The sequence below is a fragment of the Schistocerca nitens genome, chromosome 10 (assembly GCF_023898315.1).
Source record: "Schistocerca nitens isolate TAMUIC-IGC-003100 chromosome 10, iqSchNite1.1, whole genome shotgun sequence".
Classification (NCBI taxonomy): domain Eukaryota; kingdom Metazoa; phylum Arthropoda; class Insecta; order Orthoptera; family Acrididae; genus Schistocerca; species Schistocerca nitens.
Window position 1 is genome coordinate 114,852,552 of NC_064623.1, and position 27,686 is coordinate 114,880,237.

General features: G+C 43.0%; 1 protein-coding gene across 2 annotated transcripts in view; it reads left to right on the plus strand.

Moving 5' to 3' along the window:
- Nucleotides 1-27,686, plus strand: part of LOC126210487 (ankyrin-1-like) — a 57,301-nt gene that overhangs the window by 16,336 nt on the left and 13,279 nt on the right. For both annotated transcript variants that reach the window (XM_049939720.1, XM_049939721.1), the window contains exons 4-5: nt 2,151-2,715; nt 18,073-18,219. In XM_049939720.1, the coding sequence (XP_049795677.1) occupies nt 2,151-2,715; nt 18,073-18,219 (712 nt within the window). The remainder of the gene's footprint in view (nt 1-2,150; nt 2,716-18,072; nt 18,220-27,686) is intronic.

Consider the following 27,686-nt stretch of genomic DNA (forward strand, 5'->3'; position numbering starts at 1 on the left):
TATACTGCTATGCCATGACTTTTGTCACCTCAGTGGCTACCTGTTTCACTAAAAAAATGGCTCTGAGCACTATGGGACTTAACATCTGTGGTCATCAGTCCCCTAGAACTTAGAACTACTTAAACCTAACTAACCTAAGGACATCACACACATCCATGCACGAGGCAGGATTCGAACCTGCGACCGTAGCGGTCTTGCGGTTCCAGACTGTAGCGCCTAGAACCGCACGGCCAGTTTCACTACCAGCTGTATGTGGTAGGTATGTAGTTTAGCAAAGGAACATAGTTCAATGGCGTAATACAGGTGATACACACATAAAAAAGTTCTGCATCACCTCAGTTCCGAGAGTTTCGGAACCTGTACACAAAATTGGAATAGAGATCAACATAAACATCATTTTCGCCCTTTTTATTGTTCACGAAAACCACACATTGTATGTTGTACCACCATAACGCGGGACCTTCAGAGGTGGTGGTCCAGATTGCTGTACTACACAACAGTACCTTTAATACCCAGTAGCACGTCCTCTTGCGTTGATGCATGCCTGTCTTTGTCGTGGCATACTGTCCACAAGTTCATCAAAGCGCTGCTGGTCCAGATTGTCCCACTCCTCAACGGCGATTTGGCGTAGATCCCTCAGAGTGGTTGGTGGGTCACGTCATCCATAAACAGTACTTTTCTGTCTTTCCCAGGCACGTTCGATAGGATTCATGTCTGGAGAACATGCTGGCCACTCTAGTCGAGTGATATCATTATCCTGAAGGAAGTCATTCACAAACGTGCACGATGGGAGTGCGAATTGTCGTCCATGGAGACGAATGCCTCGCCAATACACTGCCAATATGGTTGCACTATTGATCGGAGGATGGCATTCAGGTATCATACAGCCATTATGGAGTCTTCTATGACCACCAGCGGCATAAGTCGGCTCCACATAATCCCACCCCAAAACTTTAGGGAACCTCCACCTTGCTGCACTCGCTGATGTCAAAGACATTCAGCCTGACTGGGTTGCCTCCAAACACGTCAGCGACGATTGTCTGGTTGAAGGCATATGCGACACTCATCGGTGAAGAGAACGTGATGCCAATCCTGTGGCAGTCCATTCGGAATATTGTTGGGCCCATCTGTACCACGCTGCACGGTGTCGTGGTTGCAAAGATGGATCTCGCCGTGGACGCTGGGTGTGAAGTCGCGCATCGTGCAGCCTATTGCGCACAGTTTGAGTCGTAACACGACGTCCTGTGGCTGCACGAAAAGCATTATTCAACATGGTGGCGTTGCTGTCAGGGTTCCTCCGAGCCATAATCCGTAGGTAGCGGTCATCCACTGCAGTAGTAGCTCTCGGGCGGCATGTCATCGACAGTTCCTGTCTCTCCGTATCTCCTCCATGTCCGAACAACATCACTTTGGTTCACTTTGAGACACCTGGACACTTCCCATGTTGAGAGCCCTCCCTGGCACAAAGTAACAATGTGGACGCTATCGAAGCGTGGTATTGACTGTCTGGGCACGGCTGAACTACAGGCAACAAGAGCCGTGTACCTCCTTCCTGGTGGAATGACTGGAACTGATCGGCTGTCGGACCCCCTCTGTCTAATAGGCACTGCTCATGATTTGTTGTTTACATCTGTTGGGGTATTAGTGGCATCTCTGAAGAAAGGGACAGTGTCTGTGATACAATATCCACAGTCAACGTCTATCCTCAGGAATTCTGGGAACTGGGGTGAAGCAAAACTTTTTTTGTTGTGTGTATTTGCCAACAGACTTGTGCCTGTAAAAAGTTCGTAGCCATGCTGTCCACGTTTATCAGCTATTCTAAATAGTTCAAATGGCTCTGAGCACTATGGGACTGAACTTCTGAGGTCATCAGTCCCCTAGAACTTAGAACTAATGAAACCTAACTAACCTAAGGACATCACACACATCCATGCCCGAGGCAGGATTTGAACCTACGACCGTAGCTGTCGCACGGTTCCAGACTGTAGTGCCTAGAACCGCTCGGCCACTCCGGCCGGCTTATCAGCTGTCTTATACTCTCCTCCCCTACACCCACAGCATTATGTGTGGTTTGTGTTCACATTCGCTTCACCTTCCAAAGTTCAATAAGGGGTACCTGAGAGTATTATACGAGTGGCACCGTGTTTCAGAATCATTCACAGTGGATCGAGTTCCGGAAGGTAAGGAGACATCAGCCGTGGACCTCGCCACCCTCCTGGACGCCGGGGACGGCGCCGTGGTGACTCTGGTGGCGGGCGAGACTCGTCTGGCGGCGCACAGGGCCGTCCTGGCCGCGAGGAGCCCCGTGTTGGCCGCCATGTTGCAGGAGGCCGGCGGCGGCCAGCTCAGCGTGCCGGGCGTGGAGGGCGCGGTGCTGCGCCAGCTGCTGGCCTACTTGTACACACTCCGGGCACCACAGCTACCGGCGGTGGCCCCCCACCTGCTGGCTGCCGCTGACAGGTACGGCCTGTCTGCTCTGAAGGCAGAGTGCGAGCAGCAGGTGGCCGCACAGCTGTCTGTCGAGACTGCTGCGGCCACAGCTGTCCTCGCGATGAGGCACGACTCTGACAGCCTCAGGCGCGATGCTGTTGCCTTCGTAAAGGCCCACTTGCCCCGCGTTATGGCCACGCGGGGCTGGGCTGATGCTGTAGCCGACCACCCACAATCTGTTGCGGAGTTAACTCGCCTCGTTTCACAGCCACCGACGGAAACCAGGTAAGTGTGGAAGAAACTCATCTGTATAGCTCAGTTATACATGTGAGGCTACAATGTCTCTCAAAAAATGTGTGTGAAATCTTATGAGACTTGACTGCTAAGGTCATCAATCCCTAAGCTTACACGCTACTTAACCTAAATTATCCTAAGGACAAACACACACATCCGTGCCTGAGGGAAGACACGAACCTCTGCCGGGACCAGATGCACTGTCTGTGACTGCAGCGCCTTAGACCGCATGGCTAATCCCACGCGGCATGTCTCTCGTGGAGTTTCATTAGATATGGCTGTATAGTCAAGTACACCGTCATTGACATCCATTTTCTGTTGCCTCGTGATTCTTCCATCAACCTCTCATAACAGATTCATCGAATCTCCAAAGGAAATGCTTGAACTAGTAATGCTTGTACATGCTTTAGGTAAATTGGAATAAGTGTCATTGCATTGGAGGGCAGTGTGGAGGGTAAAAATCGTAGAGGGAGACCAAGAGATGAATACACTAAGTGTTGTGTCGATTCCCTAAGGTCTCGACACAATGAGTGGCTAGGTGCACGCGAAACTAACGCAGACGGGCGTAAATTCTGAAACAGGAGACTGGATGAAAACTATAAAGAAAAGAAGAGAGATTTTAATATACTTAACTTTAATGTAGTCTTGTTCTTGTTGAAATACATCTCTTGCATAGTAGTAAGCAATTAGCAATGATACACATGGCGCCTTGCTAGGTAGTAGCGATGGACTAGCTGAAGGCTATTTAACCTGTCTCTCGGCAAATGAGAGGAAGACGTGATACGTCTTGTCGCAAGCTATGTCGTCCGTACAACTGGGGCGAGGTCAAGTCCGTGTCTTGTGACCTGCCCTGTGGTGGCGCTACGTTTGCGAATACACAGTGGCGACACGCGGGTCCGACATGTACTACAGGACCGCGGCCGATTTAAGTTACCACCTAGCAAGTGTGGTGTCTAGCGGTGACACCACACTAAGCAGATTCAGAAGGATGTAGGTTGCAGTAAGTACTGGGAGATGAAGAAGCTTGCACAGGATAAAGTAGCATGGAGAGCTGCATCAAACCAGTCTCAGGACTGAAGACCACAACAACAACAGTCGCTGTCCAAGACTGATATATATTGTGGTGTGCATACTGTAAGACCTTCGGTACACACACCATCAGATTATTTGACTTGTCGCTCTAACGAAGTAGGCGAGTGTCAGCAATATGTCTCGTGGTCTTATTGTGGCGTGTTTATCTTCTGCCGTTAGGTCAGACGATAGAAATGCCACTTGCACGCTTAGAGTAGCAGATTGATGGTGACCAACTTTAAACAGAACTTGATTAATTTTCACACAGATTTATTAAAATAATAAAAAGCATAGACACTACGTAATTTGATTCTGGATGCTGTTTACAGTTGACAATCTGAAATCCTTTGGTCTTGGTACGTTAATCTTATTCTCACACATCTCTGATACTTGACAAAGTGTCTATACATTTATCTTCATGGCTATGTACAGGAATATGATAATCTTATTACGCGCGTTCAGGTATCACTGCGCGAGTGTGATCCGCGAGGAGAAAAGGTTATACGTTAGCTGCAATCTCATTGGCTGCGTTAGATATTTATACGTGGATTGGCGGAAGCAGAATTTGGTCTGTCTCTAAGGCTGCGCCATCTCGTAGTGCGGAGACAGACGAGCGCTGCGCCTGCGCTGTTGTGCTTAGTGGGGAGCGCTCAAGTGGGAAAGTTGTGTACGCGCTAACTACGTGGAACTATGTACACAACACACACACACACACACACACACACACACACACACACACACACATATATATATATATATATATATATATATATATATATATATATATATATATATATATATATATATATATATATAAACAAAGATGATGTGACTTACCAAACGAAAGCGCTGGCACGTCGATAGACACACAAACAAACACAAACATACACACAAACTTCAAGTTTTCGCAACAAACTGTTACCTCATCAGGAAAGAGGGAAGGAGAGGGAAAGACGAAAGGATGTGGGTTTTAAGGGAGAGGGTAAGGAGTCATTCCAATCCCGGGAGCGGAAAGACTTACCTTAGGGGGAAAAAAGGTCGGGTATACACTCGCACACACACACATATCCATCCACAGATATACAGACACAAGCAGACATATTTAAAGACAAAGACTTTGGGCAGAGATGTCAGTCGAGGCGGTTGTGCAGAGGCAAAGATGTTGTTGAATGACAGGTGAGGTATGAGTGGCGGCAACTTGAAATTAGCAGAGATTGAGGCCTGGTGGATAACGGGAAGAGAGGATATATTGAAGAGCAAGTTCCCATCTCCGGAGTTCGGATAGGTTGGTGTTAGTGGGAAGTATCCATATAACCCGGACGCTGTAACACTGTGCCAAGATGTGCTGGCAGTGCACCAAGGCATGTTTAGCCACAGGGTGATCCTCATTACCAACAAACACTGTCTGCCTGTGTCCATTCATGCGAATGGACAGTTTGTTGCTGGTCATTCCCACATAGAATGCATCACAGTGTAGGCAGGTCAGTTGGTAAATCACGTGGGTGCTTTCACACGTGGCTCTGCCTTTGATCGTATACACCTTCCGGGTTACAGGACTGGAGTAGGTGGTGGTGGGAGGGTGCATGGGACAGGTTTTACACCGGGGGCGGTTACAAGGGTAGGAGCCAGAGGGTAGGGAAGGTGGTTTGGGGATTTCATAGGGATGAACTAAGAGGTTACGAAGGTTAGGTGGACGGCGGAAAGACACTCTTGGTAGAGTGGGGAGGATTTCATGAAGGATGGATCTCATTTCAGGGCAGGATTTGAGGAAGTCGTATCCCTGCTGGAGAGCCACATTCAGAGTCTGATCCAGTCCCGGAAAGTATCCTGTCACAAGTGGGGCACTTTTGTGGTTCTTCTGTGGGAGGTTCTGGGTTTGAGAGGATGAGGAAGTGGCTCTGGTTATTTGCTTCTGTGCCAGGTCGGGAGGGTAGTTGCGGGATGCGAAATCTGCTGTCAGGTTGTTGGTGTAATGCTTCAGGGATTCCGGACTGGAGCAGATTCGTTTGCCACGAAGACCTAGGCTGTAGGGAAGGGACCGTTTGATGTGGAATGGGTGGCAGCTGTCGTAATGGAGGTACTGTTGCTTGTTGGTGGGTTTGATGTGGACGGACGTGTGAAGCTGGCCATTGGACAGGTGGAGGTCAACATCAAGGAAAGTGGCATGGGATTTGGAGTAGGACCAGGTGAATCTGATGGAGCCAAAGGAGTTGAGGTTGGAGAGGAAATTCTGGAGTTCTTCACTGTGAGTCCAGATCATGAAGATGTCATCAATAAATCTGTACCAAACTTTGGGTTGGCAGGTCTGGGTAACCAAGAAGGTTTCCTCTAAGCGACCCATGAATAGGTTGGTGTACGAAGGGGCCATCCTGGTACCCATGGCTGTTCCCTTTAATTGTTGGTATGTCTGGTCTTCAAAAGTGAAGAAGTTGTGGGTCAGGATGAAGCTGGCTAAGGTAATGAGGAAAGAAGTTTTAGGTAGGGTGGCAGGTGATCGGCGTGAAAGGAAGTGCTCCATCGCAGCGAGGCCCTGGATGTGCGGGATATTTGTGTATAAGGAAGTGGCATCAATGGTTACAAGGATGGTTTCTGGGGGTAACGGATTGGGTAAGGATTCCAGGCGTTCGAGAAAGTGGTTGGTGTCTTTGATGAAGGATGGGAGACGGCATGTAATGGGTTGAAGGTGTTGATCTACGTAGGCAGAGATACGTTCTGTGGGGGCTTGGTAACCAGCTACAATGGGGCGGCCGGGATGATTGGGTTTGTGAATTTTAGGAAGAAGGTAGAAGGTTTTCTACCTTCTTCCTAAAGGGAATTAAAGGGAACAGCCATGGGTACCAGGATGGCCCCTTCGTACGCCAACCTATTCATGGGTCGGTTAGAGGAAGCCTTCTTGGTTACCCAGTGGCGCCCTCCATCGGTAATGCTTGAATCCAATATGGTGTTGGCCCACCCTTAGCCTTGATGACAGCTTCCACTCTCGCCCAGCATACGTTCAATCAGGTGCTCGAAAGTTTCTCGGGGAATGGCAGCGCATTCTTCATGGAGTGCAGCACTGAGAAGAGGTATGAATGTCGGTCAGTGAGGTCTGGCACGAAGTCGGCGTTCCAAAACATCCCAAAGGTATTCTATAGGATTCACTTCAGGTCTCTGTGCAGGCTAATCCATTACAGGGATGTTATTGTCATGTAACAACTCCATCACAGGCCGTGCATCATGAATAGATGCTTGATCGCGTTGAAAGATGCAGTCGCCATCCCCAAATTGCTCTTCAACGGTGGGAAGCAATAAGATGCTTAAACATCAATGTGGGCCTGTGCTGTGATAATGCCATGCAAAACAATATGGGGTGCAAGCACACTTCGTGAAAAACACGACCACACCGTAACACCAACACCTCCGAATTTTACTGTTGGCATCAAACATGCTGGCAGATGAGGTTCACTGGGGATTCGCCATACCCACACCCTGCTGTTGGATCGCCACATTGTGCACCATTATTAGTCACTCCACTCAGCGATTTTCCAATGTTCAGTTGTCCAATGTTTACAATCCTTACACCAAGCGAGGCGTCGTTCGACATTTACTGGTGTGATGTGTGGCTTAAGAGCAGCCGCTTGACCATGACATCCAAGATTTCTCACCTCCTACCTAACTGTCATAGTGCTTGCAGTGGATTCTGATGCAGTTGGGAATTCCTGTGTGATGGTCTAGACAGATATCTGCCTATTACACATTACAACCCTCTTCAACTGTCAGCGGTCTCTGTCAGTCAACAGACGAGATTGGCCTTTACGCTTTTGTGCTGTACGTCTCCCTTCACGTTTCCACTTCATATCATATCAGAAGCAATGGACCTAGGGATGTTTAGGAGTGTGGAAATCTCATGTACAGATGTAAGACACAAGTGACACCCAGTCACCTGACCATTTTCGAAGTCTGTGAGTTCTGCATAGCACTCCATTCTGCTCTCTCACGATACCTAATGAATACTAATGTCGCTGATATGGAGTACCAGCCAGTAGGTGGCAGCACGATGCACCTAATATGAAAAACGTATGTTTTTGGGATGTCGGGATACTTTTGATCATATAGTTTATGCCTGTGTAGTCAGATATATTATAACTTTCTTTACAAGACGTCATATTATCGAAAATTACTTTTAGATTCAGAAATGTTGTTCACATTTGCTTTTAATTAGCTGGCCGCTGTGGCCGAGCGGTTCTAGGCACTTCAGTTGCAGGTTTGAATCCTGCCTCGGGTCTGGATATGGGTGATATTCTTAGGTTGGTTAGGTTTAAGTAGTTCTAAGTCTAGGGGGCTGATGACCTGAGATGTTAAGTCCCATACTGCTTAGAGCCATTTGAGCCATGGCTTTGCGGGGTCTACGCCACACTCGAACCCTACCATCAGCTCTCACCAACTGAAATAGGGGCTCATCTGCATTTGAAAGCTTTTAATTAGCGATTTCTAATGCCCTATGATGCTTTCATCGACCTCTCATAACAGGTTCATCGAATCTCTAAATTGAAATGTATTGGACTCGTAATGATTGTACATGCTTTAGTTAAATTGGAATAAGTGTCATTACAGTTACATTAACATGACTACCTATAACGCCCTGATGATAGCTGAACTGTTAGCTGAAATCTACATCTACAATAAGAAACAGTGATGCTATTATGCCTGATGCTGACCTTCTTTCTGTCCTGGATTACATCACGGTTGTGGGATAACCATTCCCTCGGAATTGAGTGCGATGGATGTCAATAGTTATGAAGCCTTTAAATCCTACCATCTTATGTTAAATACAGTATCACAGTACAAATACTTTCTACATGTCTAGTGCCTAGCAGTTAACATATGTTTCCTTTATTTTTCAGATATATTTGGATATTTACACACCACTTAATGAGCTGTATGACTAATTAGAATTCTTGTCTTTGAGATAATATTTCATACTGACTCAATCCAAACATAACACTTATCATCATACCTTTCTTTTCAAGACATCATATTATCGAAAATTACTTTTAGATTCAGAAATATTGTTCACCGATGCTTTTAAGAACTGAAATAGGATCCACTCCAGAAATCCTTACCATCACCTTAGTCATGGCCTCAGGGTTCACACACTTATGCGTGGAAGTAGTCTGCATGCTTGTCATAATATCATTCTCCCATATAACTTCACATTTCTATCCCCTGACTGGCTACTATAAGCTTAAAATTGTCTCAATGGAAAACTACAACTGTTAAATCTCGGAAGTGCCACACCTTTGGTAAGACAGTCATCATTTAGCACCTGGGCATCTCAAACAGTTGCTACTGTTCAACACTGCTGTTACATGTTACGTGGTTGTCTTTTTCTGTGACAGTGTCTCCAGCATTAGCTACACTCATAATTTCCATGTATAGTTCACGATGACCCAAACTCAACCCATAATTCACAGTTGTTTAACGCATGACAAAAAACGTCTGTCAAGTGACTTAAGTAGCATGGCTCCTTTCTCAAAACATTCGAGCTGTATTGCACAGATAAAAGTAATGGAATTCCTACATTTCATAATATTTCACTCCAAACATAACAGTAACTTCACATTATTGAGCACTGATTTAAGACACACACACACACACGCACACACACACACACACACACACACACACACACACACACACACACACACAAATTGCGCCCTGGAGTTATTATCTTTCAGCTTCCAGACATTTGCCTGTAACTTCTCCTCACTGGCAGAAGAGGCAATTGACTTTATCTACTTTCTATGTGAAATCATGGTTTTTTGAGTCTTCAGAAATATACTGAGTGCATTGCCTTATGTAATCCCTATCTCAGTATTTCCAAAAAAGGGCGCTGATGACCTCGATGTTGAGCGCCCATAAACCCCAACACACACACACAGTATTTCCAATCATACTGATCCTCCCAATTTAAAACCTGTGAAAGACCGTATGTACCCATGTAATTATCATAGTGTTGTCATCACTAGCTAGATTTGTGTTGGAGTGGATGGTCAACTGCTGCCTTGTCTGTATTTTAGAATTCAAGTAATGGCTTAGTCGCTTTCACTGTGGCTTCAGGAGGCATTGCTCCACCTTTGATAACCTGTCCCTCCTGGAGGCAGCTATACAACATGCTTCGCTGCACCAGCAGCACCTTTTATGTATATCTTTTGATCAGAGGTTGAAAATACCGCTTCAGTTGTAAATTTATTTTATTATCACACAACTGGTTTCGGGCCCTCATAAGCCCATCCTCAGGTGTCGCAACTGTTCTGTGGCCCCTGAGAGCCCTGCACACGTCCACCGCGGTGCTCGGGGGCCACAGTACAGTTGCGACACCTGAGGATGGGCTTATGAGGGCCCGAAACCGGTCATGTGATAATAAAATAAATTTACAACTGAAGCGGTATTTTCAGCCTCTGATATAATGCTCAGTTGCGGACGTTTGTCCAACAGGACTGTTTGTATATCTTCTGACATCGAGAAGGCCTACGATGCTATTTGGAGGCATCTTATCCTCAAACAGCTACACGAATTAGGTTTTCGTGGATGTGTTCCCATTTTTATTCGGTCATTTCTCTCACCACAGTATTTTCGATACCGAGTCGTTGACGTCCTGTCTGATCGGTTTGAACAGGAGAACGGTGTTCCTTAAGGTAGTGTTTTAAGTCTGTCTGTCTTTCCCATAGCTATTAACAGCTTTATATTACTACTGCAAAGTCCTGTCCAGTATTCTTTGTTTGTGGATTACTTCTCTGTGCTTCGTTCTTCTTCAAGCCTTGCAACGACAGCACACCAGTTCCAACGAACTCTTCGACATTTGGCTGAATCGGCACAGAAGAGTGGTTTTAAGTTTCAACCGAGATGTCCGTGTGTGTTGTTTTTAACTGTTCTTGTTCCATTTTAAACTTTCCTGAGTTGAGGATGAGGGATACTGTTCTTGATTTTAAACAAACAGCAACGTTTCTGGGCCTCATATTTGGCTGTAAATTTACACGGTTACCGAAACTTAAGAATCTGAAGAAATAGTCCCTTACGGCTCTCCGTATTTTAAGATGTCTAAGCCTAAGTAACATGAGGAAAAGATAGAACTTGTCTGCTCTGGTGTTACAGAGCATTTGTGTCATCACACTTAGATTATGGATGCACGGTCTGTGGGTCTCTGAGACCCTCTTCTTTAGAGATGTTGGACGTGGTGCATCATGAAGAGATTCTGTTGCTCACTGGGGCTTTCAGAACAAACCCAATACCAAGCCTCTGTGCACAAGCTGCTGAACCAGCACTTCACGTCAGGCAATGACTGCATATGGTGCACCAGGCATATAAAACACTATCCACACCATACACACCTGCATACATTTGTTGCTCAGCATCTAATGGAAAGGCTTTTACGTTACCAGCAACCTATGTGATTCATGCACAGAATTGCGTTTTAGAGATGGGCGTAGCCAGTCTTATGTTTTCGATTACGGTTGGAGCAGATTCCCACCTTGACTCCTCCAGAAGCTCAGACCTATTTTAAACTTGATCAATGTTAAGACAGAAAGTACACCCAATCTTACATTTCAATCTCTGTTTTTTAACATTTTAGATATACATCACCATTTTACAGTAGCGTACACTCATCGCTCCAAACAAGGGAATTCCCTTGGCTGCTCTGTAGTGTTCCCTGACTATGTAATCAGAATTCGCCTTCATTATTAGTATACCGTTTTCTCAGTGGAGCCCCAGATGATCCCGAAGGCTCTGGAGCAGATGCAACATATTCAGGGCGAAACGTTTCTCATCTGCTTAGATTCCCTTACAGTCATTAAAGAACGCAGCTGAGAAGTTGGTCCAGCTGATACTTGCTGCAAAGGCAGAGAAAGCTGGTGTCATTCTGTTGGGTGCAAGAGCGTGTAGAGACACGGGGAAATGAACAGGCCGATCGGGCTGCCAAGGAGGCCTGCAGAGGACGGGATGTGGCACAGTGTCCTATTCCCCTGCAGGCTGTCATTTCTGCACTACACGGGGAGTGCATAAAGTTGTGGGGTGAGGAATGGCTGGCGGTGATAACCAGTAAGCTGCAACTGGTGAAGTCAACTACCCGACTGCGCCGTTCCTGCTGCAAGTTGCTCGGGTGGGATAAAGTGACCCCTCATATGTCTTCGAATAGGGGCACTGCCCTCTTACACATGGCATTTTACTATGGTGAGAGGAACCCCTGTTTTGCGATGCTTTTGGTGCGCAAATCTCTGTACACCATATTTTAACAGAGAGTATTTTACACCACGATGCAAGGGCAGAAGCAATTGCCGATGGGGATCTGCCCTCTATTTTAGCTGATGATACGACAAGTGTGACTAAGGTTTTAAAGTTTAGTGATGTGTCGGGTCCTTGTGTGTTGTGGAGTGGCTGGCTCCTCCTTTTTTATTGTGGTGGTCAGCCAGCCAGGTCCTTCTACCATATTATTTTAACTCCTACCAATTTCTTCTTGATTTGTTGATGTTTAAATATTAGCGTAATACTTTGTTTCGTGCTTCTGTTTGAGTACACACATAGTTCTGTATATTTTGTTCCTTTTAATTTTTGTGGTGTTTTATACTCTTTCTAGTGTCCTGTTTCGACACTTGTCTCAAACTATTTTCGCACTGGCACTTCAGTCCATACTGACATGCGCCCATCCAGACATATCCATCCTTCCATTATCCTCCATTCCTCAGGAAATTTTCTGATGGTAAACTGAAGAATGTGGTTACACTAGATATAATAATGAAACCAATTTTAGTGGAGTGGTAACCTCTGATCAATCATCAAGGGTGAAATACATATAAAAAAAGCACACCGTCATCAGACCACAAGTGGCCCATCCTCAGCTGAGGATGCAGATAGGAGGGGCGTGTGGTCAGCACACCGTTCTCCCGGTTGTTACAATGGTTTTCTTTGACCGGAGCCGCTACTATTCGGTCGAGGAGCTCCTCAATTGTCATCACGAGGCTGAGTGCACCCCGTAAATACATACACACACATCAAAAAAATTTTTGCGTCACCCCAATTCTCAGAACTCCTGAAGATAGACGTTGATTGTGGGTATTGCATCACAGACACAGTCTCTTTGACTGTTCAGAGATGTCAATAAACCCACCCAAAGATGTAAACAAGTGTGCAAAGGGCAGCGCCTATTTGACATAGGGGATCTGACAGCTGATCAGTTCCAGTCACTCCACCAGGAAGGAGGTACATGGCTCGTGTCGTCTGTAGTTCAACCATGCCTAGATGGTCAATACCGCAGTTGAATCGAATTTGCATTGTTACTTTGTCCCAGGAAGGGCTCTCAACAAGGAAAGTGTCGAAGCATCTCGAAATGAACCAAAGCGATGTAGTTCGGTCATGGAGGAGATACCGAGAGACAGCAACTGTCGATGACATGCCTCGCTCAAGTCGTCTGAGGGCTACTACTGCAGTGGATGACCGCTACCTATGGATTATGGCTCGGAGGAACCCTGACAGCAACGCCACCAGGTTGAATAATGCTTTTCGTGCAGCCACAGGACATTGTGTTGTGACTTAAATTGTGCGCAATAGGCTGCATTATGCGCAACTTCACCCCTGACGTCCATGGCGAGGTCCACTTTGCAACCATGACACCATGTAGCGTGGTACAGATGGGCCCAACAACATGACGAGTGGACTCCTCAAGATTAGTATCACGTTCTCTACTCTGATGAGTGTCAGATATGCCTTCAACCAGGCAATCGTCAGAGACGAGTTCAATCCAGTCAGGCTGAACGCCTTAGACACACTGTCCAGCGAGTGCAGCAAGGTGGAGGTTCCCTGCTGTTTTGGGGTGGCATTATGTGGGGCCGACGTACGCCTCTGGTGGTCATGGAAGATGCCGTAACGGCTGTATAATACGTGAATGCACTCTGCAACACTCTGCAGTGCAGCACTCTGTGAAGAATGGGCTGCCATTCCCCAAGAAATCTTCTAGCACCTGATTGAACGTATGCCTGTCATCAAGGCTAAGGTTGGGCCAATACCATACTGAATTCCAGCATTACTGATGGAGGGTGCCACGACTTATAAGTCATTTTCAGCCAGTTGTCTTGGACAGTGACTGTTGTTGTTGTGGTCTTCAGTCCTGAGACTGGTTTGATGCAGCTCTCCATGACACTCTATCCCGTGCAAGCTTCTTCATCTCCCAGTACTTACTGCAGCCCTCCACGCTGCCCTCCAATGCTAAATTTGTGATCCCTTGATGCCTCAGAACATGTCCTATCAACCGGCCCCTTCTTTTTGTCAAGTTGTGCCACAAACTCCTCTTCTCCCAAATTCTATTCCATACCTCCTCATTAGTTATGTGATCTACCCATCTAATCTTCAGCATTCTTCTGTAGCACCACATTTCGAAAGCTTCTATTCTCTTCTTGTCCAAACTACTTATCGGCCGTGTTTCACTTCCATACATGGCTACACTCCATACAAATACTTTCAGAAACGACTTCCTGACACTTAAATCTATACTCGATGTTAACAAATTTCTCTTCTTCAGAAACGCTTTCCTTACCATTGCCAGTCTACATTTTATATCCTCTCTACTTCGACCATCATCAGTTATTTTGCTCCCTAAACAGCAAAACCCCTTTACTACTTTAAGTGTGTCATTTCCTAATCTAATTCCCTCAGCATCACCCAATTTCATTCGACTACATTCCATTATCCTTGATTTGCTTTTGTTGATGTTCATCTTATATCATCCTTTCAAGACACTGTCCATTCCGTTCAACTGCTCTTCCAAGTCCTTTCCTGTCTCTGACAGAATTACAATGTCATCGGTGAACCTCAAAGTTTCTATTTCTTATCCATGGATTTTAATACCTGTTCTGAATTTTTCTTTTGTTTGCTTTACTGCTTACTCAATATACAGATTGAATAACATCGGGGAGAGGCTACAACCCTGTCTCACTCCCTTCCCAACCACTGCTTCCCTTTCATGTCCCTCGACTCTTATAACTGCCATCTGGTTTCTGTACAAATTGTAAATAGCCTTTCGCTCCCTGTATTTTACCCCTGACACCTTTAGAATTTGAAAGAGAGTTTTCCAGTCAACATTGTCAAAAGCTTTCTCTAAGTCTACAAATGCTAGAAATGTAGGTTTGCCTTTCCTTAATCTTTCTTCTAAGATAAGTCGTAAGGTCAGTATTGCCTCACGTGTTCCAGTATTTCTACGGAATCCAAACTGATCTTCCCCGAGGTCGGCTTCTACTAGTTTTTCCATTCATCTGTAAAGAATTCGTGTTAGTATTTTGCAGCTGTGGCTTATTAAACTGATTGTTCGGTAATTCTCACATCTGTCAACACCTGCTTTCTTTGGGATTGGAATTATTATATTCTTCTTGACGTCTGAGGGTATTTCACCTGTCTCATACATCTTGCTCACCAAATGGTAGAGTTTTTTCAGGACTGGCTCTCCCAAGGTTGTCAATAGTTCTAATGGAATGTTGTCTACTCCCGGGGCCTTGTTTCGACTCAGGTCTTTTAGCGCTGTGTCAAACTCTTCACGCAGTATCATATCTCCCATTTCATTTTCATCTACATCCTCTTCCATTTCCATAATATTGTTCTCAAGTACATCGCCCTTGTATAGACCCTCTATATACTTCTCCCACCTTTCTGATTTCCCTTCTTTGCTTAGAACTGGGTTTCCATCTGGGCTCTTGATATTCACATAAGTGGTTCTCTTTTCTCCAAAGGTCTCTTTAATTTTCCTGTAGGCAGTATCTATCTAGTGAGATAAGCCTCTACATCCTTACATCTGTCCTCTAGCCATGCCTGCTCAGCCATTTTGCACTTCCTGTCGATCTCATTTTTGAGACGTTTGTATTCCTTTTTGCCTGCTTTATTTACTGCATTTTTACATTTTCTCCTTTGATCAATTAAATTCAATATTTCTTCTGTTACCCAAGGATTTATACTAGCCCTCGTCCTTTTTCCTACTTGATCCTCTGCTGCCTTCACTATTTCATCCCTCACAGCTACCCATTCTTCTTCTACTGTATTTCTTTCCCTCATTCCTGTCAATTGTTCCCTTATGCTCTCCCTGAAACTTTCTACAACCTCTGGTTTAGTCAGTTTATCCAGGTCCCATCTCCTTGAATTCCCACCTTTTTGCAGTTTTTTCAGTTTTAATCTACAGTTCATAACCAATAGATTGTGGTCAGAGTCCACATCTGCCCCTGGAAATGTCTTACAATTTAAAACCTGGTTCCTAAATCTCTGTCTTACCATTATATAATCTATCTGATACCTTCTAGTATCTCCAGGATTCTTCCATGTATACAACCTTCTTTTAAAATTCTTGAACCAAGTATTAATTATGATTAAGCTATGCTCTGTGAAAAATTCTACCAGGCGGCTTCCTCTTTCATTTCTTACCCCCAATCCATATTCACCTACTGTGTTTCCTTCTCTCCCTTTTCCTACTCTCGAATTCCAGTCACCCATGACTATTAAATTTTCATCTCCCTTCACTACCTGAATAATTTCTTTTATCTCATCATACATTTCATCAATGTCTTCATCATCTGCAGAGCTAGTTGGCATATAAACTTGTACTACTGTAGTAGGCATGGGCTTCGTGTCTATCTTGACCACAATAATGCGTTCACTATGTTGTTTGTAGTAGCTTACCCGCACTCCTATTTTTTTTATTCATTATTAAGCCTACTCCTGCATTACCCCTATTTGATTTTGTATTTACAACCCTGTATTCACCTGACCAAAAGTCTCGGTCCTCCTGCCACCAAGCTTCACTAATCCCCACTAAATCTAACTTTAACCTATCCATTTCCCTTTTTAAAATTTTCTAACCTACCTGCCCGATTAAGGGATCTGACATTCCACGCTCTGAGCCGTAGAACGGCAGTTTTCTTTCTCCTGATAACGACATCCTCTTGAGTAGCCCCCACCCAGAGATTTGAATGGGGGACTATTTTGCCTCTGGAATATTTTACGCAAGAGGACGCCATCATCATTTAACCATACAGTAAAGCTGCATGCCCTCGGGAAAAATTACGGCCGTAGTTTCCCCTTGCTTTCAGCCGTTCGCAGTACCAGCACAGCAAGGCCGTTTTGGTTATTGTTACAAGGCCACATCAGTCAATCATCCAGACTGTTGCCCTTGCAACTACTGAAAAGGCTGCTGCCCCTCTTCAGGAACCACACGTTTGTCTGGCCTCTCAACAGATACCCCTCCATTGTGGTTGTACCTACGGTACGGCCATCTGTATCACTGAGGCACGCAAGCCTCCCAACCAATGGCAAGGTCCATGGTTCATGGGGGGGGGGGGGGGGGGGGGGGAAGCGACTAGTGAGGGGAAAGACGGAAATGATGTCTCGGCTGTCGCCAGTGCTCTGGCAATGGAACAGTGGGTCGCCTTCATGTATCTCATGCTGCGCACAGACACTGAGGTCACTTTCTTTTGTGTCGCTGCATCCGCCTCGCCCAGTGCTGACTACCACGCATCCGCCGCGCTGTTCGTCACGTGCCCATAGGTCGAGGCTAATCCTGGGCCGTGTGTCGATTGACAGTGTTGTCATCCTGGTCCCAGTGCAGAACTGGTGCCAATTGTCTTGTGCTCTAACTGCACACGATCGTCGCTGGCCATTTTCTGGGCCAACAGTAGTGTCAGGAAGAGACATTGCACATGCTGTCGACTTCCCACAACAACACATCACTGGTTTAATTCATATATTTGTCTCCCAGTTCCTCATATTTTGCATTTATTTAGATGTCATTCTTAGATGCACCAGGCACGATGTAACACAAAACGATTTCTAGCACTCATGTTTCCTATATGTGCCTCCTACAAGCCTGTTCATAACACATCAGCTACAAACAACATCTGATGGTCATAGTACCACATTACATACATTAAAGGGTTGTTACTATTCTCCTTCTTGCGTGATTTATGTATTGAAATTATGATGTCCAATGAATGTCTTTTCACTCCAATATAAGTATTGACCCTTGTATGGGTCTTTTGTTTGTGCTTCTATTTGTACAAATTCTTGTGTGATATGTTAAGCTATTGGTCTGGGGAATTTAATAGATGCTGTGTGTAAACAGATTAGATATCAGCAGACCCACTATTTTCATTGGCTGTGTCCGTTCTGTTAGTTGTGTGTGAACAATCCCTCAGCAGGGTTGCCCGTTGTAAGCTGCGCACTGTCCTCCGTGTGACTACATTTTCTCAAGCAGTATCTCTCTCTCTGCAGCTCACCGGACAGCGACAGCAACAGCACACCCACCACTCAGCCCCACAGTGAGCAAAGCGATGAGGACCGGACACCTAGCACAGCTGCCACGCCTGTGACTCCCTGCTGCACGTCACCACCTAATGTCACCGCTCTCTGCCTCTTGTGGTGAGTTCCTACACTGCATGTATACAGGGTGTACGTTAAGTGTGGGAACACTTCCAATTATTTATTGCACAAGAACCAAATATTGTGCAGATATAATACATATGTCATTTTGAAAACAAACCCTGAAAGGTTCTTTTCATGTATAGTGCCTCAGCATAGTTTGGTTATTTGGTGATAGTCAGCGCTAGTCACAAACATGGTGAGTTCAGGTGCAGAGCGAGCTTCCTGTGTGTTGGAGTTCGGCAAAAATGAGAGTGCTACAGCTGTTCAACGGATGTTTAGAACCAGGTATGGTAAGAAGCCACCAACAAGGAAGGCCATTTACCACCGGCACGACAAAGTCCTTACGACAGGTTGCTTGTGTCCGGCAAAGAGAAGTGGACATCCAAGTATGAGTGAAGTGAATGTGGAGTGCGTACAAGAGACATTCATAAGGAGTCCAAAGAAATCCATGCGTCGTGCATCCTGTGAACTCGAAATGCCTCCAATGGCAGTGTGGGAATTCCTACGACAGAAGCTATCTGTGAAACAATTCAAATTGGCGCTAACGCAAAAGCTCAATGACGATGACAAAGACAAGCGTTTTGAGTCTTGTCCGCAGTTGCAACAACTGAATGAGTATGGGGATGCCATCCTTGAACGCTTAATTTTTAGCGATGAAGCCACTTTTCACACTAATGGGAAAGTGAACAGGCATAATTGTCGAATCTGGGTACAAAGCATCCACAAAAATGCATTGAATTTGAGTGTGATTCCCCAAAGGTAAATGTTTTTTGTGCCTTGTCACTTCGAAAACTGTACGGGCCATTATTCTTCGCCAGGAGCTATGTCACTGGATATTCCTACTTGGTCATGTTTCAGCAATTGCTGATGGCTCAAATGCAATCAGAGTCTCTGTTCGTCTTTCAGCAGGATGGGGCTCCACCCCATTTTCATTGTGAAGTTCGTGGGTACATGAACACAGTGCTGCCGCATCAATAGATTGGCTGTGCTAAAGAAGGGGACAGTTGTTTCATCAAATGTCCTCCCCGATCACCAGATCTCACCCTGTGTGACTTTTTTCTGTGGGGACACATTAAAGATCTGGTGATCTGGTGTATGTACCACATCTACCACGTGATGTGGCAGAGCTCCAGGAGAGGATACGGGAAGCAACTGCCACATTCAACGATGCCATGTTGGGACGGGTATGGCAAGATTTCAATTACCATATTGACATCTGCCGGTCACCCATGGTTCGCATATCGAATGTTTGTAAAAAAACCTTCAGAGTATATCTTCAAACTGCAATATGTATGACATCTGTACAATGCTTAGTTCTTGTGCAATAAATAATTGAAAGTTTTTCTGGACATTATGTACACTCTGTATGTTAACCACATTCACAATACAACATATGGGTATGTTAACTGAGTGTAATGGGCAAATGTCACTTTATTGTATTTTTTATATAGGTGAGCTTCAGATATCATGAATATGTAGTTATTTCTTTTATAAAATGTAATGTTTGAGGAGGCAAGGATCAAAGTGATTCTCTGCATTCATGGGTTTGCAGTGTGACATATAGTTAAGTTCAGAACACAAATGAGTCACTCAATGCAGTTACTTGAGAAAGATGCAACAGAATTAGATTCCCCCCTGAGGATAGTTAACGTATTTGTGTGTTGAATGTGATTTCTGCCTCAATGATTGTTTCCTTCTGTCCAAATTAATTCCGGAAGGACTGGATTTGGAAAGGAATTTTGGTGCGTTGCAGCTATATAATACTTTGATGTTATGTTAACACAAAACTTTAATGTCTCTGGCAGTATTCAGAAAGAAATTTTGAAGGTATAATGAGAAGGGAAAGACATATAAAATTATATGCAACAGTGCAATAAGGATATGTCATGTTGGGAAGTGTATGTGTTTAAATGTATGAATTTTGTATATTCTTTTTTAAATCACTTTCTCAGGCACTTCTATATGCCGTGACCACTGAAAATTTGTGCCATATAGGAACTCATTTGCAGATTTCTTGCTTATCACAAGCAGTCGTCTTGATGATTAGGCCCCCTCAGCATACATTCACACCTGGCTGAAGCTTCACTTGTCCCTTACAATGCCACCTTTGTTTTCAAAACACTAGACCGACATGTCCCATAAGGTGTTTGGGAATAGCACCACTAGAGGAACAGTATCAGTGGAGATACGTGGCTCATCCTACTACTAGAGATACATGCGAGACTTTCTGGCAGCAGCACTTGGAAATAATTCACGAAAATGTCAGCCTCAGTAAATGTAAGAGTGAGACCTGTAGACACCCTAGCGATTAAGGTGGCTGTTTACGATAATCTCGATATCCAGGCAGTCTAGTTGCTGGCGTGGCTGAGTGTAGATGTCTGCAGCAGCACACGTCTCACCAGTTGTCAAAAAGCACCTGTAGCTCACAGAGTTTTGTAGCTGTGTCAGGTATTTTTTATTCATCATGGAGCAGTTTCTGTGCAAATCTGTTGTACAGTTCACCTTTCTTTTTAGAAATCAGTGACCAATGGTAGCAGGTGTCAGTACTTGACTTTGATTTTATGAAAAAATACTGTTATGCAACAGTGAATTGGTACAGTCGCCAGATGACTTAGTTGCCATTGAAGTTAATGTTAAAGTAAAAGACAATCCAATCAGCACCTAAATAATACTTATATGGGCCCAGAACTAGCAACAGTAAGAGGATTTTACATGCTTTTAGAATTAATCAGAGGAGAATACAACACGCTATTGTATAACATGAGAGGCTCTGTAACTATTCAAGGAGAGTATGGGAGGAAAACAAGTATTTTATCATAGATAATGGAGTAAGACATGTTTCACTGGACTTGAGAAAACATATTCCCTCCTGTGCTGTACACTGAATCAGGAATTTCAAGCTTTATTACCTAGGATGGTCAACCTCTGCTCTGTATGGCCTGCAGGTCAAATACATATTTAAATGCCTCATGCAGCATAGGTATACAATTGAAGTTCACCAACCATGTCTGATAATTATGGATGAAACAGGACACTTACACTGATATTATTAGTAATAACTAGGCACGTTGACTGCACTTAAGGGCTTTTCCATGAGACTACTTTCTTTCGACCCATTCACCTCAATTCTAAGAAAAATAAATAAGTAAATTAGCAGAGAAATGACCAATTTTAGGTATAATATATATTTTAGTTTTCATTTTATTTTGTTTATTTATTTTACTTATGTTTTTTTTAATGTTTTTGAATAATTTTCAGATGATCGCTTCACATTGCCTGAAATGTCATATAGAATAAAGCATAAAAATCTTTAGCAATCAATATATTTTCTCTTCATGTAAAGTAAGAAAGATTAAGTAAAAATTTTAATGGAATTTAGCACCACTTGCATTCACACTAAAAATTCCAATTCATGGAATTTACTATCGTTATTTTTAAGTTTATTTATTTTCTTGTACTGCAGCTTAATATTAACATCTTCATAAAGTCTAAGTTCCCAACCAATAATTAATTTATAATATCTGTTTGGCAAAATCATTTTTAAATTGTTATTGAGCTCGACACAATTTTTTTCATCAAATCTAGTGTTTAAATATTTATACCCAGCAATGTTACGTAAACCGCCTGTTGGCTTCTGTGTAGGGTTCTTCAACCAACATTTGTCTGATAATTTTTCTGACATTTCATGAGCGTCTGGCATTGTCAAAGCTTCACACTCCATTGCTGATGGTGGACTGGAGCTGAGCTCGCGGCCACAGACTATATATACCGGGCATGCCAACGTCCAAGGGCTTCTCCACGATCATTTCTGGTGTAGTTCTCCTCTTGCTACTTGCAATGTTCATTCTCTGCAGCACAGAAGTTCAGGAAGTTCAGGATTCGAAGCTGTTCTCATGTTTGTATATTTCTATAACTTATCTGAACGAGTGGATGTGATAGCTCTTCTCCACAGCCAGAATTTTACTATGACAATTTTAAGGCGAATTTTACTATGTGGTTGGCCTCACACAACGTGTACTTTGCCACGGCCGATTTCTCCACCTGCTCCAACCTGCAAAGTCCTTTATATTCTGTGATCTTGGTGTTGATTGATCGTCCAGTCATTCCAACATAAACTTCTCCACATGTGTATGGTATGTGGTATATTCCCGACATTGTAAGTGGGTCCCTTTTCTCCTTTTTCCGATCTAAGAAACTCTTCAATCTTCTTTGTCGGTTTTTGAATAGTCTTCACACCGTGTATGCGCAATATACAGCCAATTTTGTCGGTCACCCTCTTTCCAGGTGTTTCATTTCGCGTCTGAGGTGCTGTGGCTCACATATTTGTATTGCTTATGTTACGAGTGTATTAATCATACTTTTTTTCTGTCTTGGGCAGTGACTTGATAGTTTGTGTGTGTATTGGTTCATGTGTGTCAGTTTTTGATACATGCTGTGTCCCAGATTTTCACCTGAATATGAGAAATATAAAAAAGAATATCAACCAGCAACCAGTTACTGATGAAATCTAACAAGTAAAACTAGAAATTGAAGGTTTAGGTGATAATGTATAGATGCTATTGAAGGAACCAGACAAGCTGAAAAACAAATGGTTCCTTATCACAATATTTTGAAAAATTTAATAGTATACCACCAATTAAACAATGTGATTATACATTAAGTGAATCTGAAATGCAGGATGCATTGAATAAATATGAAGAAGGGAAAAAGAACAGGATATTAAAAAAATAAAAGATAAAGAACAAAACATTAAAAAATAATTATGAGCATAACATTGTTGAACTATCAACTATTGTGAAGATAAAGTTTTTGGATTTAGAGCTGTCAGCTACTTTAAATGTGTTGGTGTTTTGCCAGTTGAATTCAGATAAGATAAATTAACAACTGGTGAAAAGCCCTATGACACTACAGATGAAATGATGAACCGTTTAACTAAACATAAACTCCTGGAAATTGAAATAAGAACACCGTGAATTCTTTGTCCCAGGAAGGGGAAACTTTATTGACACATTCCTGGGGTCAGATACATCACATGATCACACTGACAGAACCACAGGCACATAGACACAGGCAACAGAGCATGCACAATGTCGGCACTAGTACAGTGTATATCCACCTTTTGCAGCAATGCAGGCTGCTATTCTCCCATGGAGACGATCGTAGAGATGCTGGATGTAGTCCTGTGGAACGGCTTGCCATGCCATTTCCACCTGGCGCCTCAGTTGGACCAGCGTTCGTGCTGGACGTGCAGACCGCGTGAGACGACGCTTCATCCAGTCCCAAACATCCTCAATGGGGGACAGATCCGGAGATCTTGCTGGCCAGGGTAGTTGACTTACACCTTCTAGAGCACGTTGGGTGGCACGGGATACATGCGGACGTGCATTGTCCTGTTGGAACAGCAAGTTCCCTTGCCGGTCTAGGAATGGTAGAACGATGGGTTCGATGACGGTTTGGATGTACCGTGCACTATTCAGTGTCCCCTCGACGATCACCAGTGGTGTACGGCCAGTGTAGGAGATCTCTCCCCACACCATGATGCCGGGTGTTGGCCCTGTGTGCCTCGGTCGTATGCAGTTCTGATTGTGGCGCTCACCTGCACGGCGCCAAACACGCATACGACCATCATTGGCACCAAGGCAGAAGCGACTCTCATCGCTGACGACGACACGTCTCCATTCGTCCCTCCATTCACGCCTGTCGCGACACCACTGGAGGCGGGCTGCACGATGTTGGGGCGTGAGCGGAAGACGGCCTAACGGTGTGCGGGACCGTAGCCCAGCTTCATGGAGACGGTTGCGAATGGTCCTCGCCAATACCCCAGGAGCAACAGTGTCCCTAATTTGCTGGGAAGTGGCGGTGCGGTCCCCTACGGCACTGCGTAGGATCCTACGGTCTTGGCGTGCATCCGTGCGTCGCTGCGGTCCGGTCCCAGGTCGACGGGCACGTGCACCTTCCGCCGACCACTGGCGACAACATCGATGTACTGTGGAGACCTCACGCCCCACGTGTTGAGCAATTCGGCGGTACGTCCACCCGGCCTCCCGCATGCCCACTATACGCCCTCGCTCAAAGTCCGTCAACTGCACATACGGTTCACGTCCATGCTGTCGCGGCATGCTACCAGTGTTAAAGACTGCGATGGAGCTCCGTATGCCACGGCAAACTGGCTGACACTGACGGCGGCGGTGCACAAATGCTGCACAGCTAGCGCCATTCGACGGCCAACACCGCGGGTCCTGGTGTGTCCGCTGTGCTGTGCGTGTGATCATTGCTTGTACAGCCCTCTCGCAGTGTCCGGAGCAAGTATGGTGGGTCTGACACACTGGTGTCAATGTGTTCTTTTTTCCATTTCCAGGAGTGTAGATTACTATGGATGGTATGAGTAATGATTTATCATATTATGGAGTGTTTTGTTCCATTCAGGAGCACTATATTCTGATAAGAATCAACTAAATGTATTAAATATATTAATTTGAGAAAAGAAATTGTTTATGTCTATTTTGCAAAATTAAAACAAGTAGAATCAAGTTCAGATCCTTCCGAATCAGATGAGACAGAAAGTGAAGGTTTGATAAGTTTACAGCAAAAATGGTTGAATATATCTAGATGTGTGATGTGTGTGAATTAATCGATAGATTAGCAGTAATTCATGGAGTAGAATTAACAGGAAATAAAAATTACCTTAATGAAAAAGTAGGAATAACACAAAAGTTAACGATTAAATTAGATGATTTCATCACCATCAATCGAAGGATATTCCATACTTGATCAGGTTTCTCAACAACATCAACACATTTTGAAAGAGTGAAAAGCATGGTAAAGGATTAGTAAACATATTAATCAACAGACTATTACTCAAAATCCATCTACCAGGCTATAGATTTTATGGCCCTGGAACCAAATTAGATGAAAGGTTAGTTAGATGAGGTAAAGGAATTAATCCATTATATGAAGCTTGCAAAAACCATGATATTGCATACCAAGACAATAAAGTTTTAGAGAAAAGGCATGAAGCAGATAAGAAACTTCAGTTAGCTGCAAAAGACAGAATGCGCAGTTCTGATGCTTTGTTTGGTGAAAAAGTTGCAGCAACTGCAGTTAGAGCAATAATGTATGGTAAACAAAAATTGGGAATGGGACTAGATGTGATGAAAATAGCTGAGGATTGTAAACAAATATTCATCCTCATAAATTGTTTATCTATATAAATGAATAATATCAGCAATAATTATTCTGTGCCATCTAGTGGCAAGACTAAAGCTAATTCAATCAAAATTAAACTCAATAATGAACAGATGCATATTATGATAATCTTTTTAGCCTACTCAAAAAATTAAAAAAGAACAAAAAATTGGTGGAAATTTGCTCATAACACTAGACATACCTGTCATGCTAAGATTATTGAATTTCTATCAAAAAAGAAAGAAGGTTCTAATCTAACAAAACATGAAGGTGGATTCCTTCCTCTGTTGCTGGCTGCATTACCATTTTTGGCCGCTGCTGGCTCAATGGCTGGAGGAGCAGCTGCTGTTGAAAATGTTGTCATAAATAAGAAGAAAGTTGATAAAGAATCAGAAGAGCAAAAGAGACACAATCTTGCAATGGAGAAGGGGAATAAAAAAAAAATCCAAAAAGTAATTGATAGGTATTACAATGCATAAAAAATGTTGTGAAACAAATAAAAATGAAGCATTTTCGTATTATTTTACTGACTGATGAATTACCTTATAAACCAAAAACTTTGTCTCTGGAATATTTAATTTAGATTTTTCTGATAATGTTGGCACTCTTAGGATATGCTGGTCTAAGAACAGTGATAAAAAGTTTGTGTTTGATTTATTTGGAAGAAATATTCTCGAAGAATTGTTTAAATATCTTGTGGTTCAAGTGAGTTGTTGTATAATGGACAGCAAATACAAAATTTTAATGAAGTAATGTGTGGTCATTTGTGTCTATTTGTTTTAAAAGCATTTTTAGATAACTACATGCTAGATGAAATTTTGAGTATGATAAATGAACAATTTTGGAAATATGATAAAATGCAAAAAATACTGGGAAAGATAAAATAATTAAAATAAAATCTGAAGAATTTAAGTCTTTAGAATAAAAAATAAAAAATGAGTTAGCAAAATCAAAAAAGGAATTAGGTAGTATTCTTGAAGCAATTGAACCAAAAATGGGAAATTTACTGAAACAATTTAAGAAAGGATTAGTTAAAATTTTTGAAAACTACAGGGTATCTCCATTTTAAAGATAAAAGATTAGCACATACAAAAGATACTGCAAATTATTGTGATGCAGTTAACAAACAATGAATTAAGTAATCTCATTAGCAAAACTGAGAACACAATGCAAAAACTGTTAGCACAACACTTTTCAAAGAAAAATTTTGTAGCTTTATAATGATAATGATATCACTATAAAAAACATTGATGAAAGGTGGAAGGCTAGCATACATTTGCTTTAGATAGGTGAAACACACTAGAAAAATAAGTGCTGTAAAAAAAATAGTAGTTGAATTTACTTTTATGACTGGAGACAAATTTTGTGATTAGTTAACTTCTTTTAAAATATTGATTCCACATCATTTTTTTCCCTTAATTTTATATCCTTTTGATTCTAGAAGTTCTAATATTTTTCTAAAACATTATTTTTATCAGAATATTCTTTGTAGATTACAGAAATAATTGGGGTCTAGTTCATCTCTAGTCAGACCGTCTACCACAGTCTTATTAACCATCTTATTGTTTGCTGTAGTAGTGCATTCTTGAGTGATAGTAATACACTGAACATGTTCTGCTGGTATGAGAATATTGTCATATAACCTATTTTCAGTCTCTTCATTACTGTTATCATGTTTCTAAAGTAATTAATTTTTTTCATCAAAAAACTATCTATGTAATATTTTATGTCATGAAATTTCATATTGTATAGTTCTTTGCCTTCTTCAGACCTGAAGCGCGTAAAAGCAGATTTAAAATTTTTCTTCAATCACTTTGTAATTGATGCACTGTTTGGTGTGCACATAACAAAAATTATTGTCTGGATGCTACCCAGAGTTGTTTGTAGATAATCTAGATTTGATTAACTTGCTTGTTGTTCCACCATCATTAAAGAAATGATCTTTGTTTGGTTAATCTGTGGTGATCATGCAGATGATATCATTGAGTTCTGTTTTGGATATTTTTTCTTACTTGGTGTAGGTTTATACTGTTTGCTTTCTGTTCTTCTACTTGTACAGTGAGTTGTTGTTTTTGTTCATATCCCAATTTTAATTTATTTTCAGGCTCTATTAACAGTTGTTGACATTTATTTTGTTCTATACTACTTTCATCCTTCAGATAATCAACTAATATATCCTTAGTTATTATGTAATAGTCTTTCATTTCATCAGCAACTTTAGTTCTTAAATCCATTACTAGTTTTTAAAAATTTCAAACTGATAGTAACGTCCGAGTTGT